Below are 14,871 nucleotides of genomic sequence, written 5' to 3'. Positions count from 1 at the left end.
TATACATGTAAGATGCTGCTTAAAGTTATGGGTCACACAAATAAGAAAACCTCAGACACACCTTAGCTCTAAGACAGCCTCTCCCACAATAGCCCTTGTGTCCATCACTGACTGTTGCTATCAATTTCAAGCAGACACAAAGACATGGAGAAAATAAATAAATAGAATCACTGACCCAGACTGTAAACTGTCACCTACCTGTAAAACGGGAACATTTTCATCACAGCTCAAGTCTTACCTCATAAGACCAGACACACTGAGTCCCGCCGAAACGTCGAACACATCTGCCTACTTCCACGTCCTCATGAGTCGTGTACATTTCTCTGAGGCATTCACCGATATGTGGCACCATCCTCCTGAGAACCTCGCGGCTGAAGATCATGCCAGGTCCTCCCATGCAGAAGTTCTCCCCAGGCTCCAGCCCCAGCTTTCCGAGTTCTTCAATATTCCCCAGACCAGTCTGGCCCAGGTAGAGGGGCTTGCTGCTATTCAGTGATCTAAGAAACTCTTCCAACTTATCACCTACAAAGAAAAAAAAAAAACAACAATCACTCCTTTTCCTAATTTCATAATCATTTATAACACACCAAGTAAGGGAAAGAGCTCCCAATATTGTGCATAAACTCTTGACAAGTCTCATACAATTGAAAAGAAGAAAAACCTCTTTGAATATTTCATTATTTAAAAAATACTAATTCATAAGTATTAAATTAAAATTAGATTTTATCAACCTTTTAGTCAATGAAAAACCTTAGTAAGTGTAACAGTCATTGGATTTTTTTAAAGCTTAAATAATGCTGAGAATAAAGACAGGCTTTTTAACATGTATGAAGTAATGATAAAATTCCCAGAAACATAATATTAAATATCAATATTTAGCACTGATAGGAAGATCATTGACACCCAGTAATTATTTTTTCCTGATAATTGATTTAGTTTACTGCTTCATCCTTAATTAAACTCAAGCCATAAACAACCCAAAAGATGTAGATGTTTGTGTGTACGTATGTACATACATACATATATATAGAGAGAGAGAGAGAGAAAGGGAGTCTGGGGGAGACTGAGAATATCAAACTTGTCTTGAAATATAACACTTTGGAACTTTGGAAAGCACTCTTTTGGAAAAAAAATTAACATTTGTTAAAATTTATATATACAATTGATTTATAAGTTTATAAGCTCATCAAGAAAAACAATCTTAAAATAAGGTTCTGTAGCTAAAACAGTTCCAAAGCATTAGGAACTCTACAAAGTGATACACTGGAATAAGTAGTTGCCATCTTTATTTTCCCAATCAGCATTTCTACTATGATTTTTGATGAGCACAGAATCTGCAGTCATTATCTTGATCCTATGCCATGTCCCCTTGGAGCTCAATGAGTTTTAGCTATTACTGGGTTCTTGATACAAAATGCATTTCATTCTTAATAGAAATGGAAAGAATATGGCACTTCAGTGTTCTGAAGGACAGTCTTTCATTAAAAGATACGATATGGATGGTGTTAATGCATTTTGGAAATTGCAGAGTGTGGCAAACTTCTGCCAGGAAACCTTTGTGATTTTAATGAGGCACAAAAGACATGGGGACTGTAAGATAGTGGATCTATCAATTATAGATAAAGATATCTACATACATCGTAGATACATGAGACAGTAGGTTCACCAGGAATGCAATTTCTTTTAAATTTTTGTATCAAAATTTTCAGTTCTTTATTTTCATATCTAATTATCAATATTTTATCTGCCAACCAGCCCTAAAGATTTCATTCCTCTCAACCGAAACCCAGAAAATCTCTAGATATTAACTCTACATTCAGTCCTTGTGCCAAAATGTGTCTGTTGTTATTTGTTTGCTAAAAGAGTTATGTAAATGGTGCTACCTGAATCAGGAGAAAGCAATGAGGCTGCAAGTAGAGGCGGGTAAACTGAGTATAAGGGCTGCCCCTCTTTGACCAAGAAGCTAGGAAATGTGGAAACACCTCCTTCAATACAAGCCTGCTACTTCCCTTGTGTACCTCTCTGCGAAGAACAGGGCTGGAAAGCTTTCCTCTTGCTCTAAGGAACATCCTTTGGCTGAGTTTAGCAATCTCTGGCCAGAGCCACTCACACTCAGGGTGAAGGACGGCGCCTCTTTTAAAACTGACAAAGTTTTTTCGTGCCGGGGCTGCGCGTGGTTTGGGGAAGGACATCTAGCCTCTGTTTAACACCGCAACCACCCAGACAGACTGGAAGGGATCCACACTAGTGAGTGCTGGTACGGGCTGGAGCTCCTAGGGTCTGGATAATTCGCATGCAGCGTCCCTTTCCCCCCACCACTAATTCCTGTCAATACAGTCATCCCCTCTGGGGTTTACTGAGCTGTTGCCAAGGGGTAGGGAAAGGCTTGCTGCTCCACTGTGGTGGCTGAAGGAGCTGCCCGCTGGAGTGGTTGGGGTGCCCAAGGACTCCCACTGCGCGGCGGGTGGTGCGAAAGGGAAGGAAACGCACAGGAAAGGGTTTGGGACACCAAGGATGGTTCCTCGTTCTCACCAGTCCCGAAACTAAGCTAGATTTAGTTAAAACAAAAGGGCAGGGGAATAGCGAAGATCACCGATCGCCCGTCTGGCTCTCGCGGAATCCTCCATCCTCCTTTTCTCCACGGAGGACACGCCCCTCTGGGCCAACGTGGGAAACTATCACCACCTGGCAGGTAGAATGGGAATAGCCTCAGGTTTAACCCTGAGGTCCCTTTCCTCACCTTCCTACGCGGTAAGGAGTAGCAGCAAGCGATGGGCGGAAACCAGAGCAGCAAGAGTGAGGAAGGCAGAAAAAAAAAAAAAAAGCCAGGCAGGTCTGAGGAGGGTCCAGACCCGCAGCAGAGGAGGAGGAGCGGAGTTGGAATGGTGGGCGGAGGCGAGAGGTGGGGGCGACCGGCTGGGGGCTGCGGGAGCCGGAGCACGTGCAGGCAGAGAAGCAAGACAGGGGCTGGGCAGGGATCTGGGCTGGGCAGGGATTGGGGCTGGCTGCAGAGAAAGGAGGCGGGGAGGCGGGACAGCCGGCGCTGGGAGGTCACCTTTAATGTAGACATCGTCGTCGGCGCGCATGAACCACTCATACTTGTCCAGGTAGTGGTCGTGCATGTACTTGATCATCATGAAGGACTTTTTCTGGGGAGGGTAGGAGTCGTCCACCCCAGGCAGCGCGATGACAGGCAGGGGTGGCGGGGGCTGGCCAACTCCAGCGTTGGGGGGCTGCTGGCTGGAAAAGAACTCCACGCGGCCGGGAATGAAGCGCGCCCAAGTCCGCTGCGCTGCCAGCGCGCGGCTGCCCAGGTACTTCTGCGCGGTCATCACCCCCACGTACAGGAAATCGCGGGGTCGCGAGCTAGAGGCAGCGGCGCCCCCGTCCCCGCTGCCGTTGTGGCTACTCCCCGGCTGGCCGCTTCTCCGGTGCCCAGCCGCGCCCCCTATCCTCTTCTCTGGTTCCCCTTCAGCCACCGGGGCTCCGGGGAGCCCCGTCGCGCCTTCGGGCTCGCGTCCTCGCCGCCGCTGCTGCAGCGAAGGTGGCTGCTGCCAAGGGCTGCTCCGAAAACTGGTTACCCCGGGCGCTGCTTCAGGCAGCTGCGGCCCCCGGAGCTCCTGGCGCGCTGGGGGCGGCGACTGCCCTGGCCACTGCCGAGCATGAGGCTCGGGGAGCGGCTGCTGTGCGCCGGGGCCAGAGGCCGAGCGGCCGTAGTAGGAGCAAAGGCTGGAACCGCGTCTCTTCCTCTCGCTCAGCTCGGCCACTCTGGGGGCGATGAGCCAGGACGCAGCGGTGAAGCCCAGCACCAGCCCCAGTGCCACGCTCATCCACGGGCGACGGGAGCGCACGGCCATCGCGGCTGCCCGGGGCGCGGACGCTGGCTGAGTGGCCGCGGCGCTGCGCGCGGGTCTCGGTTCACACCCACCCCTTCTCCGCCTCCACGCCCCCAGCCCCGGCCGCTGCCGGCTGCCCAGGCTCCGACTCCTGATCGAGGTCGGAGCGCTCCCGGCGCCTAGCCGGCGGCGCGTTGCAGCTGCCCGCTGAGCTCCCCGCTCTGCTCTGGGTCCGGGTTCCGAGCGAGGGTCGGGAGTTAAACTTCTCCCGGCGGAGGCGGCGGCGGCGGCAGCGAGAGGAGCTGCAGGAGGACGAGGAGGTGGAGCGGCGGCGGCGGCGGCGGCGGCGGCGGCGGCAACGCGTCCGCTCCTAGGCTGCCACCCTGTCACTGGCGCGCCTGGTCCCTCCCTCCTCTCTCCTTCCCGAACCCCCGCCCTCGCTCCCCACCCCCCCGCCGCCAAGCTCCGGACTGGCCCGGAGGAGGAGCCACGAGCACCACCACTGCCAGCCGTGGGGAAGCGCGGGCCGCGGTATTTTCCCGTTACCCGCCCGTGGACGCCCCCAGCTCGCGCCTCGGTCCAGAGCCGGCCTCCTCTCCGGAAGGAAAAGATCTCGGTCGGGCCGCCTCCAGCTTTCAGCGCCAACGTCCCCTCGTGCCTCCTCCCCGGGTCCTAGTTCGCCGTCCCATTTCCCGTCCCGTCCCGCCCCTCCGCCGGCCTCGCAACACACCCGCGTCCGGGGGCTCCGTCGCCCCCCTCCCAGCACGTCGGCTCCACTGACCTCATCGGCTGAGCTCGGGTCCCAGATCCCCGGGCGAGCGCCCGCATCTCCCTCCCCACTCGTCTCCCCCGGCCCGCAGCCGGGTAAGTCCCGGCGTGACCCTTCCCCATTCTGCCCCGCCCAGGTCCGCCCAGGCTCCTGTCTTCGCATTTTTCGGTCCTTTTCGCTTTAGTCTCGCGGCTGCCACTTCGTGTCTACTCTCTCCTTATCCCGCTCACTGCTCAGGAAACCATCTGTCCCACCCTAGCACCTCTCCACCCAGCCTTACCAACTCGCCATTCCCTACCTGCATCCTTCACCACTTTCAAAGCTACTCCCCAGCCATGCACAGAAGCACCACTGTCACTCCTAAGAAAATCTTGGCTGCTAAGTCACTTCAGTCGTGTCCGACTCTGTGCGACCCCATAGACGGCAGCCCACCAGGCTCCCCAGTCCCTGGGATTCTCCAGGCAAGAACACTGGAGTGGGTTGCCATCTTGGAGGGACTAGAAATACCTATCCTGAAAGGCTATGGGAGGTCACAGTGAGTGGGAGCTTAATCCCCAAAGACAATAAACATTCCATCTTCCCCACCTGTATAGTTGGGGCATGTGAGGCTGCCTAGTGGTCCACTCCTCAGCTCTGCTTTGGTTTCATGGCTAGAACTTATTTGCAGTCTTGGTAGAGACTAGCTGAGAGGGACTGGTAAATTATGGAGAAATGTGAACAAATAACAGAGCCATCACCCAGAAGATTGAAACTAAGAAAATTCTTATCCCCCCACCCCAGAACTTAAAGTGAATGTGAAATCGCTCAGTTGTGTCCGACTCTTTGCGACCCCATGGACTGTAGCCTACCAGGTCCCTTCGTCATGGGATTCTCTAGGCAAGAATACTGGAGTGGGTTGCCATTTCCTTCTCCAGGAGATCTTTCCGACCTAGGGACTGAACCCAGGTCTCCCGCATTATAGTCAGACGCTTTACCCTCTGAGCCACAGAAAATAGAATGTTTATTCGTGTCTATAAAGCATTTTCTTTACTAAGACAATGACAGAAAATGTTTTACCTCTCCAATTAGGAGGGTTAAATCTCCAGCAACAGAATCTCAAAAAAGGTTTACTTGTATTGGCCAAAATGGCTTAAAAGTTATATTATGAAGAAATCACCTGAAGATAACTGACATTTGGAAGAAGGGAACATTTAAAAGCTTCCTCTCTAGAAATTGTGAATCTAACTACAGCCTGAGGTATATTTGGCATCCCAAGCCCTTTCCTCTTCTCCAAATTTCAGTCTTCTGTTTAGTACATCAAATGCAAAGGGATGGTATTGAATGGCATTAGACACAGGGCTGGATCCAGCAAGGTGCTGGCAGCGTCCTTGGAACAGTAGGCCTGCCTGGAGCCCTTTGAGGGGTGGTTCTTTCCACACCAGTCACTGGCTGTGCAGGAGCACGTCTGACTAAATGTTTCATCTGCTGGACAATGAAGCTCCTTTTCCATGTCTAGGTCTTGCCCAGAAACACTTGGGAATACAGATTACCGAACTCTTTCTCGAAGTTTAATGTTAGAATACGAAACTAATCAAACAAACAGGCCCCTTCTGATTTAAAACTACATCTTCCCAAGGACATTTTAAGCTTTCTAAAGCAGTGCTGTTCAATAGAACTCTCCTACAATGGAATTTTCTTTATCTGTGCTGTCCAATAAGGCAGCCAAATGCCAATGAGCAGTTGGCTAAAATGGTTGCGCAAAGGAATTTTCAATTTTATTAATTAATAATATTGATTTAAGTAGCTCCATGTGACTGGGGGTTGCCATGTTGGACAGCACATTTCAAGAGGAAATTCATAATATTTAGTGTCCCCCTACCTGTGGTCCATTGTGAAGAACAAAGAGACCACCAACACACCAGGATATCCAACTGGTCATCCTTCCACAGGATGCGGTTCATGTAGTTGATCTAAAAAATCATTAATTCTCATCAGGCACAGATAAATTACTCGTCAACTTTTACACTATTTTGGGATAAAGTGAACTTCATTTATTCAATATCTATGTGTACAAAACTAAACATTAGACAAGGTGGGAGGCTCTAGATACGGAAATTTCACAAGGTACTCACTGCCACCTATCTGAAATTTATAGTACCATGAAGAAGACAGACATTAAATACCACAATACAAAATGAATTCCCGTGATGACAATTGATATGAAGGGAAAGTGTAGAGTACTCAAAGGGTATTGACAAGATCATCTAATTCAGTCTGGGAGCCAGAAAATTCATTTTTAGATACTGAAATAAAATGAAAAAAATGGAAATGATGTTCCATACTGGCTAAGTGACCTTGGGAAAATTATTTAAATTATCTGAGCTTCAGATTTCTCATCTGAATGTAAGTACATTTCTGTGGGGATTTATTAAGATATTATATGTAAATACTTAGCACAGTGTCTAGTTCATTTAGGCGCTCAGGAAATGTTTGTTCTCATTTTCTAACCCTTCATAATAAAATCTCTTTGATATCACCTTGCTTATTTTTAATGATATTCCACTTTTATTTAACAAATATTTATTTAGTGTCTATAATAAGCTAGACACTATTCTAAAGAAACAGCAAACAAAACAGTCAAAGCCCTTGAATTCATGGAGATTATATTCTACTTGGCCACCTCATGTGAAGAGTTGACTCATTGGAAAAGACTCTGATGCTGGGAGGGATTGGGGGCAGGAGGAGAAGGGGATGACAGAGGATGAGATGGCTGGATGGCATCACCGACTCGATGGACGTGAGTGTGAGTGAGCTCCGGGAGATGGTGATGGACAGGGAGGCCTGGTGAGCTGCGAATCATGGGGTCACAAAGAGTCGGACATGACTGAGCAGCTGAACTAAACTGAACTGAAGGAGAGATTGCACACACACACACCCTTGTACATATAATATGCCAGGTGATGATTATTTTGAAAAAATATAGTGGATGTGCACTTGTGTCAGATGAGGCCTTTTTAAATATATTGATCAGAGAAGTTCTTTCTGATAAGTTTAGCAGAGAACAGAAGAAAGTGAGGAAACCAACTATAAGTATATCCCAGAGAAGACTGTCCAGGAAGACAGAATAGTCAACACAAAGGCCTGAGATAGACATGGTAAATTTTAGAACAGCAAAGAGATCAATATAAGTTGAAAATGGAAGGGAGTTGGTGACTTGCTAATTATTTAAGCTAGTGTGGTTCAGTAGAATTATAATGTGAGCTATAAACACAATTAAATTTTTCGTGTAGCTACAATTTTTAAAAGTGAAATTCTAATAACACATTTCATTCAACTTAATATATACAATATATTATCATGGCAACAAGTAATCAGTATTAAATTTTTACTGTGAAAATTTACATTATTTTTTAACCAGTTCTGTTTTCCAAATCTATTGTATTTCTTACACTTAGAGCACATATCAGTTCAAGCTAACTACATTTCCAATGTTCCGTAGATACAGGTAACTAGTTCTACTATATTGGACAGTGTATATTCTGAGCCTGGAAGACATTTGAAAAGAATTTCTTTGATTCTGAGTGACAGTGAAGGTGTTAAGTGGTTTTTATTTATGTCTTTCAAGACCACTGTAGCTCTCAGGGGGAAAAAAACAGAGGGGAAACAAAAGTAGACTCAGGGAAAGCATTTAAAACATTGTTGAAATCACTCCATGACTTTGAAACAGAAGAAAAAGAGTGTTCTTTCCTTCTTTCCATCGTGTATGCACCTCTTCCTCACTTGTAATAAATAGAAGGACTGGGTAGGTTTGTTATATGAGTTTAATTTCATATTTATTGAGATTCCTCTAGCTATTTATTTGTTATTTCCCAAAGTCAGTGAAGTAATTTTCTCATACTCACTTTAATTTTGAAGATACATGATTTTTAGGGTAGATAATTTTCTGGGAAATATCTACCAAGGACTAAGTTTTTTATTAAAAAATAAAGTAATATGTTCTAGGAATAATATAAGGAAAAAATTTATTTGGATAAGCAGGGTGAAAAGTGACAGCTTTGTATAGAAACTTATCACTGAAGACAAATAAACATAATAAATGCATATTAAAATATAGCCAGATCAGAAGAAAGAATACAGAAATGTAGGTCAATGTACAATATTTCTGGCTAAAAATGTCTGATAGGATTACTATTCTGATTTAAAGAATAATGTTTCAATATATACACCTGTGAATCACCTGATTAGAAATCCCTATGAAGCACCCCAATAGTAGATTTTGAAAAAATAATAACAGAAATTTCATAAATTATAATAGTTTACAGGCAAAAGGTACAAAACAGATTCTCTGTCTTCTCCAGATCCTTTAACAGTTTCAAGCATGTCCATATTTGCCTATTGTAACACATGAATCATTTGCCTCCTTCTCCAAGCTGAAGCTGTTAGGACCTAAGGGACCATCTGGATTCACACTGAAGCAGAATTCTCACAGGAGTGTGTCCCTGGCTTTGGAATGACACTATGTCAACCACCCTGAAACCAAGTCTGGTACACTTAGAGCCCTTCAGCAGACTGTTCTGAAGGTTTTAGTTGATTGGAAAGAATTAGTGAGAACTTTAAAATCACAGACAAAGGTCCAAGTGAATTAAAAGGAGGATGCCATGCAGCCATCTCATCCTCTGACACCCTCTTCTCCTTCTGTCTCAATCTTTTTGAAGTAGGCGTCAGACCATGGACAGTATAGTCCATGGTGTCGCAAAGAGTTGGACACGACCAGCAACTTTCACTTTCAGAGGCTGAGATGGCTGGATGGCATCACTGAGGTAATCGACATGAACTTGGGCAAACTTCCAGAGATGGTGAGGGACAGTCTATGGGGTCACAAAGAGTTGGACACAACTGAGCAACTGATCAGCAACATAGTCTGATCAGTTACGAAAGTTAAATATTTAAATATATGGTTCAATACACGCTTCCGTTACAAGGTGTAAGCAAAGACACTTTGATTTAGTACTTTACTGTGATATTTAGAATGTTATCATTTTTTTTCCTGACAGATCAAGACTAAGCTGATTTCATTTGCATGAAGCAATTCTGGCATCTAGTGGTTAATAATCATAATGTAATTCAGTTTATTTCTAAGGGACAGATTGTGTTGTAAAATAGTATTAACATCACCAATGAAGATTATAAACATAGAGCCGTAGTAAGATAACCATTTATATTTTTATTTCCTCAGAAATCAGCACGTAAGGGGATGATAGAAGCTCATATACTGAAACATGAAAAGGTAATTTTTTAGAGAACATTATAAAACTGTAAGTTTTAAAGCTACTATTGATGTGCATTTAGCTAACCAACATGAAAATATTATAGTTAATTTTTTTATACTGACAATACTTAATGCTACTAAGGAATTATTAATTTCTTTTTTGTGTATGATAAATGGTATTGTGACTATGTTTTTTAAGAGAAGTTCTTAGTTTTCAGAAATATATACTGAGGTATTGATAGATGTACTAGTATGATGTCTGGAATTCAAATAATATCAGATTGAGGGTGGTGCTAAGCGGATGGCCGTGTGGAGGGTGATGGGGTAAGAAGGGACTGAATGACCAAGTATTGATGATTACTGGGACTGGGTGATTATCTCTGGGGAGATTTAATATTCTCCATAATAAAAAGTTTAAAGAAAACATTTTAAGATCAGCATACATTCAGTTTTTATTTCCTAAAGTTTTATCTAAGACATGATGCACCTGTTCGAATTATCAGTATACTCTGAGAAAAAGGCAATGAAACTATGGCTGTCACTTATGAAAGGGTTAAGAGGTGACCATTTCAGAATTAACACTTGCCTATCTTCAATCCCTCCTGGGCCCGAATGACAGTCTCTTAGACATAAGCAAAACATCCAATCAAGCTTTTACAAATTAGGAAGCACTGTTTGTGATGTGAGGATTTGTTTTTTTTTTTTCCTGTAGTTGTCTATGATTAGGCAGTGAGCTTCAAGATCTTCAGAGAGCTTCTAATCACCAATCTGAATTTATTCTAAAAAGATTTTTTATTTTAATTTTCTCTTTTAGCTACTCTCCTAAAATACTAATAAACTTCAACTTAAAATTTACTGTCTTAGAAAGTTAAAATGTACATGCCATCTTTCCTCTGGTTTAATTTTCAAACTCAGTTAATTACTTGGTTTCTTTTCCTGTCCTACAGATCACTGCTGTTGAAAAGAAATAATATGATCCACATATACAATTAAAACTTCTCTAGAACCCACATTTTAAAGAGTAAAAACAGGTGAAGTTAATCTAAAGAATGCACTTTATTTTACCCACTATATCCAGTTCTATTAAGTTTTAAAGCTCATTTTTTGAATAGTAAAAAGACAAATGGATTTCAAAACATTTACAGGATTTATTGTGCTACTTTCTTAAGTATTGACATATAAATATTCATACTGATCAATACAAATATGATACATATGTATGTATGTATGTAAATACAGGTATATACAGTGAATATATATATAACATTTTTCTTTATAGCCACACTATCATTATGGAATAAACGTAAGAGGAGAGATTAGGGGATCTTGTCTTTTTTCTCATGAATATTTTTATTAAATTTCAGGATATTTTATAAGAAACAAGAAAAGTTAGATATCACCTTTTCCAACCCATTGTATAGTATCTTGAATGAGTGAGTTTATAAAAAGTACAGTTTATAATTTAATTTAAGGCTATTGTATCCAGTAGTGGATTTTAGAAGTTCATAGTGAGTAAATAAATGACACAAATCTTTCAATAGTCTTGAAGTCTGGTTTGATAGATTTCAATAAAGTATCAGCATGGGGAGGGCAGAGCTTTTATTTTCTGGCACTCTCTGTGACTTTTACTTGGTTTGGAAAATATATTTATGTTCATAAAATATTTATTCATCTTAACATATAATAGGTTTGTTATTTATATACCAGTTAAAATTGTAATAATTTCTAATTTTTAGCTTATCATATGACAAATATTTGGGATCCTGATTAAATTTTAAGATGGTAAAGGGATCCCAAGAACAAAATACTTGAGAACATTGGTTTTGGTCTAAGGAAATTCCTTCATTTATCTTTTTCTCCTGAAAATAGCACAATTTTTTTGAGAGAGGAATAATTGAGTTAGAATGTCTTGTTCCTGTCCTGATGGGACATTGACTTTAATAGTTTGCAGTGACATGAGAGTGACTAGGATTCTGCAATTCTGAAACTTAGACATGTTTACAAGTATGTTACTGTTTCCATGGTTTTCAAGTCACACCTACTGCATTCTAGGAATCCGGTAGTTTAACGTACATACGTACGTACGTACGTACGTGTGTGTGTGTGTGTGTGTGTGTGTGTGTGTGTGTGTGTATGCGTGCTTTGCTGCTATTAGAAGGGAATAGCAGGAATGAATCTTCTGAGACACAGTTTAAATCATTCAGACATTTTTGATGTTGGTTTGTATCTAGTAACAAATTAGTATCTTCAAGAAATTTAGGAGTATAGTCTTCCTCTCTATAAAAACAAACCACAGGGAAATACATTATTCTAAGGCTCCAGCCATTTTGTAATACTGGGCCAAAAGAAGAATGTCTCGGGAAATTAATTCTAGAGCTGAAGAATCATAATATTTAGTGAAGAAGGGAGAGGATAGCATTGCCATACCAATAAAACTGAAGGGGCAACTATTTGTCTTTTGAAGCCACTTGGAGCTCTAGGAATAGACGGAATGTAAAATCTAAATAAAATTGTGTGAACTAATTGAAAAAGGTAAACTGGCTCTCATAAATAAAATAAGTGATCACAATTTGGAGACTGCTATACGACTATTGTTCAAGATGCAAAATATGAGTGTGTGTGTGTTGGGGGCGGGGAGTGGATGATGATAATTTCATTCCCTGGGCCCCTGCGACCTTAGTTCTGAATCTTATTGGGCAGAAAGAGGACTAGAAGAAAAGCCTTAGTAAGAGAGGAATAAGAGCAAATACTAGCCTCATAGCTAAGTGATTTCTCAGCAGTGCTTTCTGCTTTCATCTCCCAACTGGGCACAAAAAGATTCAAAAGGAGACATGGCTGAGGCACACCCAAGAAATGAGTGAGGGGTGGAGCAGTACATTTTTAAGACCTTTGGTAGAGTTATGCTCACCACACCCTCCATACCACACCACACATTTTTTTTTTCCAGACTGCACTTCCCATGTCTACCTTTACAGAAAGCAGAACAGAAATAGCAACAGATTCATCTGAACTAGATTAAAATTAAATTTAGGTTTTAGTATTAGCACAGAATTGAAACTCCAGGATGTGACAGAGCCATCAGATCAAAACTTCTTATAGATGTTTAGAACCCAACTGGCCTGACACTATGAGTAATGAAAACCTTGGCACTTAGGTTGCTGTTTCTTAAAGTGAGACACTCAGAACTCCTGTGAGTATTTCTAATATTTTATTGTGCATAACTAGTAAGTCTGGATTTCTTCTGATTTGGAATCACTGAGCGTGGAAGAATCCACATTTATAAAAAGACATCAGAGCAATTCTTAAACATGCTGAAATTTGTTATCTACTGTTCTACTCTTCCTTGATAATTGGGATAATTCAAAGTCCTAAGAACACCCATTAAATAAATTAACATAAAAAACAAAACCGCTATATACTTCTACTGACATTTACCAGCTTCAAAAAAGAGTGGACAGATAGCTAAAATTTTATGTTCCCCAAGCTCAAATGATATTAATAGAAGAACCCTCATTCACCTGCTGTTTGCAAATTGTCTCTATAAACATTTGTCTCTGCCTTGGTTTGGGTTCCTCCAGAAGAAGATTCAGAAGAATTTGGGAGCATGTAATTTATTTGAAAGTGATTCCAGGGAATAATGGAAGGAGAGTGGAGATGTGGATTTAAAAAAAAATAGTAAGGGAAGGAATCCAGTAAAGGGTGAATTCTGAGGTCCGTTACTATTGAAGCTAGCTGGCGTTTAATCCCCCTTGGGAAACATAGTCAATACAGACCATGGCATCAGGCTTATCCCTCAGAAGAATGAAGTAGCTGACTGCATGCACACTTTCACTTCCGCCAGTCATTGATTATGGGCGGTACCTGGGTGACACTAGTTCGTTTTATACGTCTCTCTGTCTTCTGTATCTTCTGTGAATTGGTAAATTGGTATTAGGATCTAGAGAACTGCCAGGTGCAAGTTCAATTTTTCTTTTTGAGAAAAGTCCTTAATAGATGATGCTGTGTGCGTTCAGTTGTAAAGAACTTTCATTAGTTGTTTCGGTCACTACGTTGTATCCGATTCTTTTGTGACCCCGTGGACTGTAGCCCACCAGGCTCCTCTATCCTTGGGATTTCCCAGGCAAGAATGCTGGAATGGGTTGCCATTCCCTTCTCCAGGGAATCCTCCCAACCCAGAGATCGAATCTACATCTCCCATTGGCAGGTGGATTCTTCACCACGGAGCCATCAGGGAAGCTCAAACAAAACTAATCAACAACACCACACTGTGTTCTTTCAGTAGGAAGCACACAATATCTGTCTCTGTTTCTGATATGCCATTGATAATGAATTCACTGGGATAATGAAGTTGCTCCATCGTGTCTGACTCTTTGCAACCCCGTGGACTGTAGCCTCCCAGGCTCCTCCATCCATGGGATTTTCCAGGCAAGAGTACTGGAGTGGGGTGCCGTTTCCTTCTCCAGGGGATCTTCCCAACTCAGGGATTGAACCCAGGTGTCCCGATTACAGATGGAGGCTTTACCCTCTAAGCCACCAGGAAACTAATAAATTCCTAGGTTCATTAATTCATTAGAAGTTGCAATGGGTAATAGTTCTAATCCTACCATTGCCTAACTCTTTATTAACTGGAATATCCTTATGAAAACTTAAAATCTGCATGGGTAAAGTCAGCATCAATGCTTCTTTTATCTTTTCATTTTGATGATCCAGAGATTTTTTTTTCAGTAAAGATGTTTATATTCAATTCCTCAGAAGACCTGGCTAGGTGAAATTAATTAATCCAAAATCAGAAGTTTTGTTGCTATCAGAAGTAATCTCATTTTCTGCTATTTAATCCCCAATCATTATCACTAATATTCTAATCTACAAATCAAGACTTAAAGCTGTGACTGTGAGAAGAATAAAATGCTATATTTTCCTATTTTTACTTTTTTATGCATCAAGTTGCATTTATAGAGCTTCTAAAATTTGGAAGCTGGCTGTGAATGTAAGCTGGGAAGTATTTGTTTATTTATTTC

General features: G+C 42.4%; 1 protein-coding gene and 1 long non-coding RNA gene across 6 annotated transcripts in view; one reads left to right on the top strand and one right to left on the bottom strand.

Moving 5' to 3' along the window:
* Positions 1–4,239, bottom strand: part of CHSY3 (chondroitin sulfate synthase 3) — a 290,877-nt gene extending 286,638 nt beyond the window's left edge. Inside the window, exons 1-2 of the mRNA XM_027547040.1 lie at positions 3,056–4,239; positions 239–522 (exon numbers count right to left, since the gene is read on the bottom strand). Coding sequence (XP_027402841.1) covers positions 239–522; positions 3,056–3,857 — 1,086 coding nt within the window. The 5' untranslated portion in view covers positions 3,858–4,239. The remainder of the gene's footprint in view (positions 1–238; positions 523–3,055) is intronic.
* Positions 1,463–14,871, top strand: part of LOC113895631 — a 140,333-nt gene continuing 126,924 nt past the window's right edge. For 3 of the 5 annotated variants that reach the window (XR_003511896.1, XR_003511897.1, XR_003511893.1), the window contains exons 1-2: positions 3,230–3,314; positions 9,821–9,871. This is a non-coding gene — a long non-coding RNA (uncharacterized LOC113895631). Of the gene's footprint in view, positions 3,108–3,229; positions 3,315–9,820; positions 9,872–14,871 lie in introns of those variants that run through there. The other 2 variants (XR_003511894.1, XR_003511895.1) reach the window with 2 other exon arrangements.

The sequence above is a fragment of the Bos indicus x Bos taurus genome, chromosome 7 (genome assembly GCF_003369695.1).
Source record: "Bos indicus x Bos taurus breed Angus x Brahman F1 hybrid chromosome 7, Bos_hybrid_MaternalHap_v2.0, whole genome shotgun sequence".
Lineage (NCBI taxonomy): Eukaryota > Metazoa > Chordata > Mammalia > Artiodactyla > Bovidae > Bos > Bos indicus x Bos taurus.
Note: the sequence above shows the minus strand (reverse complement) of the source record. Positions and strands in the feature narration are given on the sequence as shown.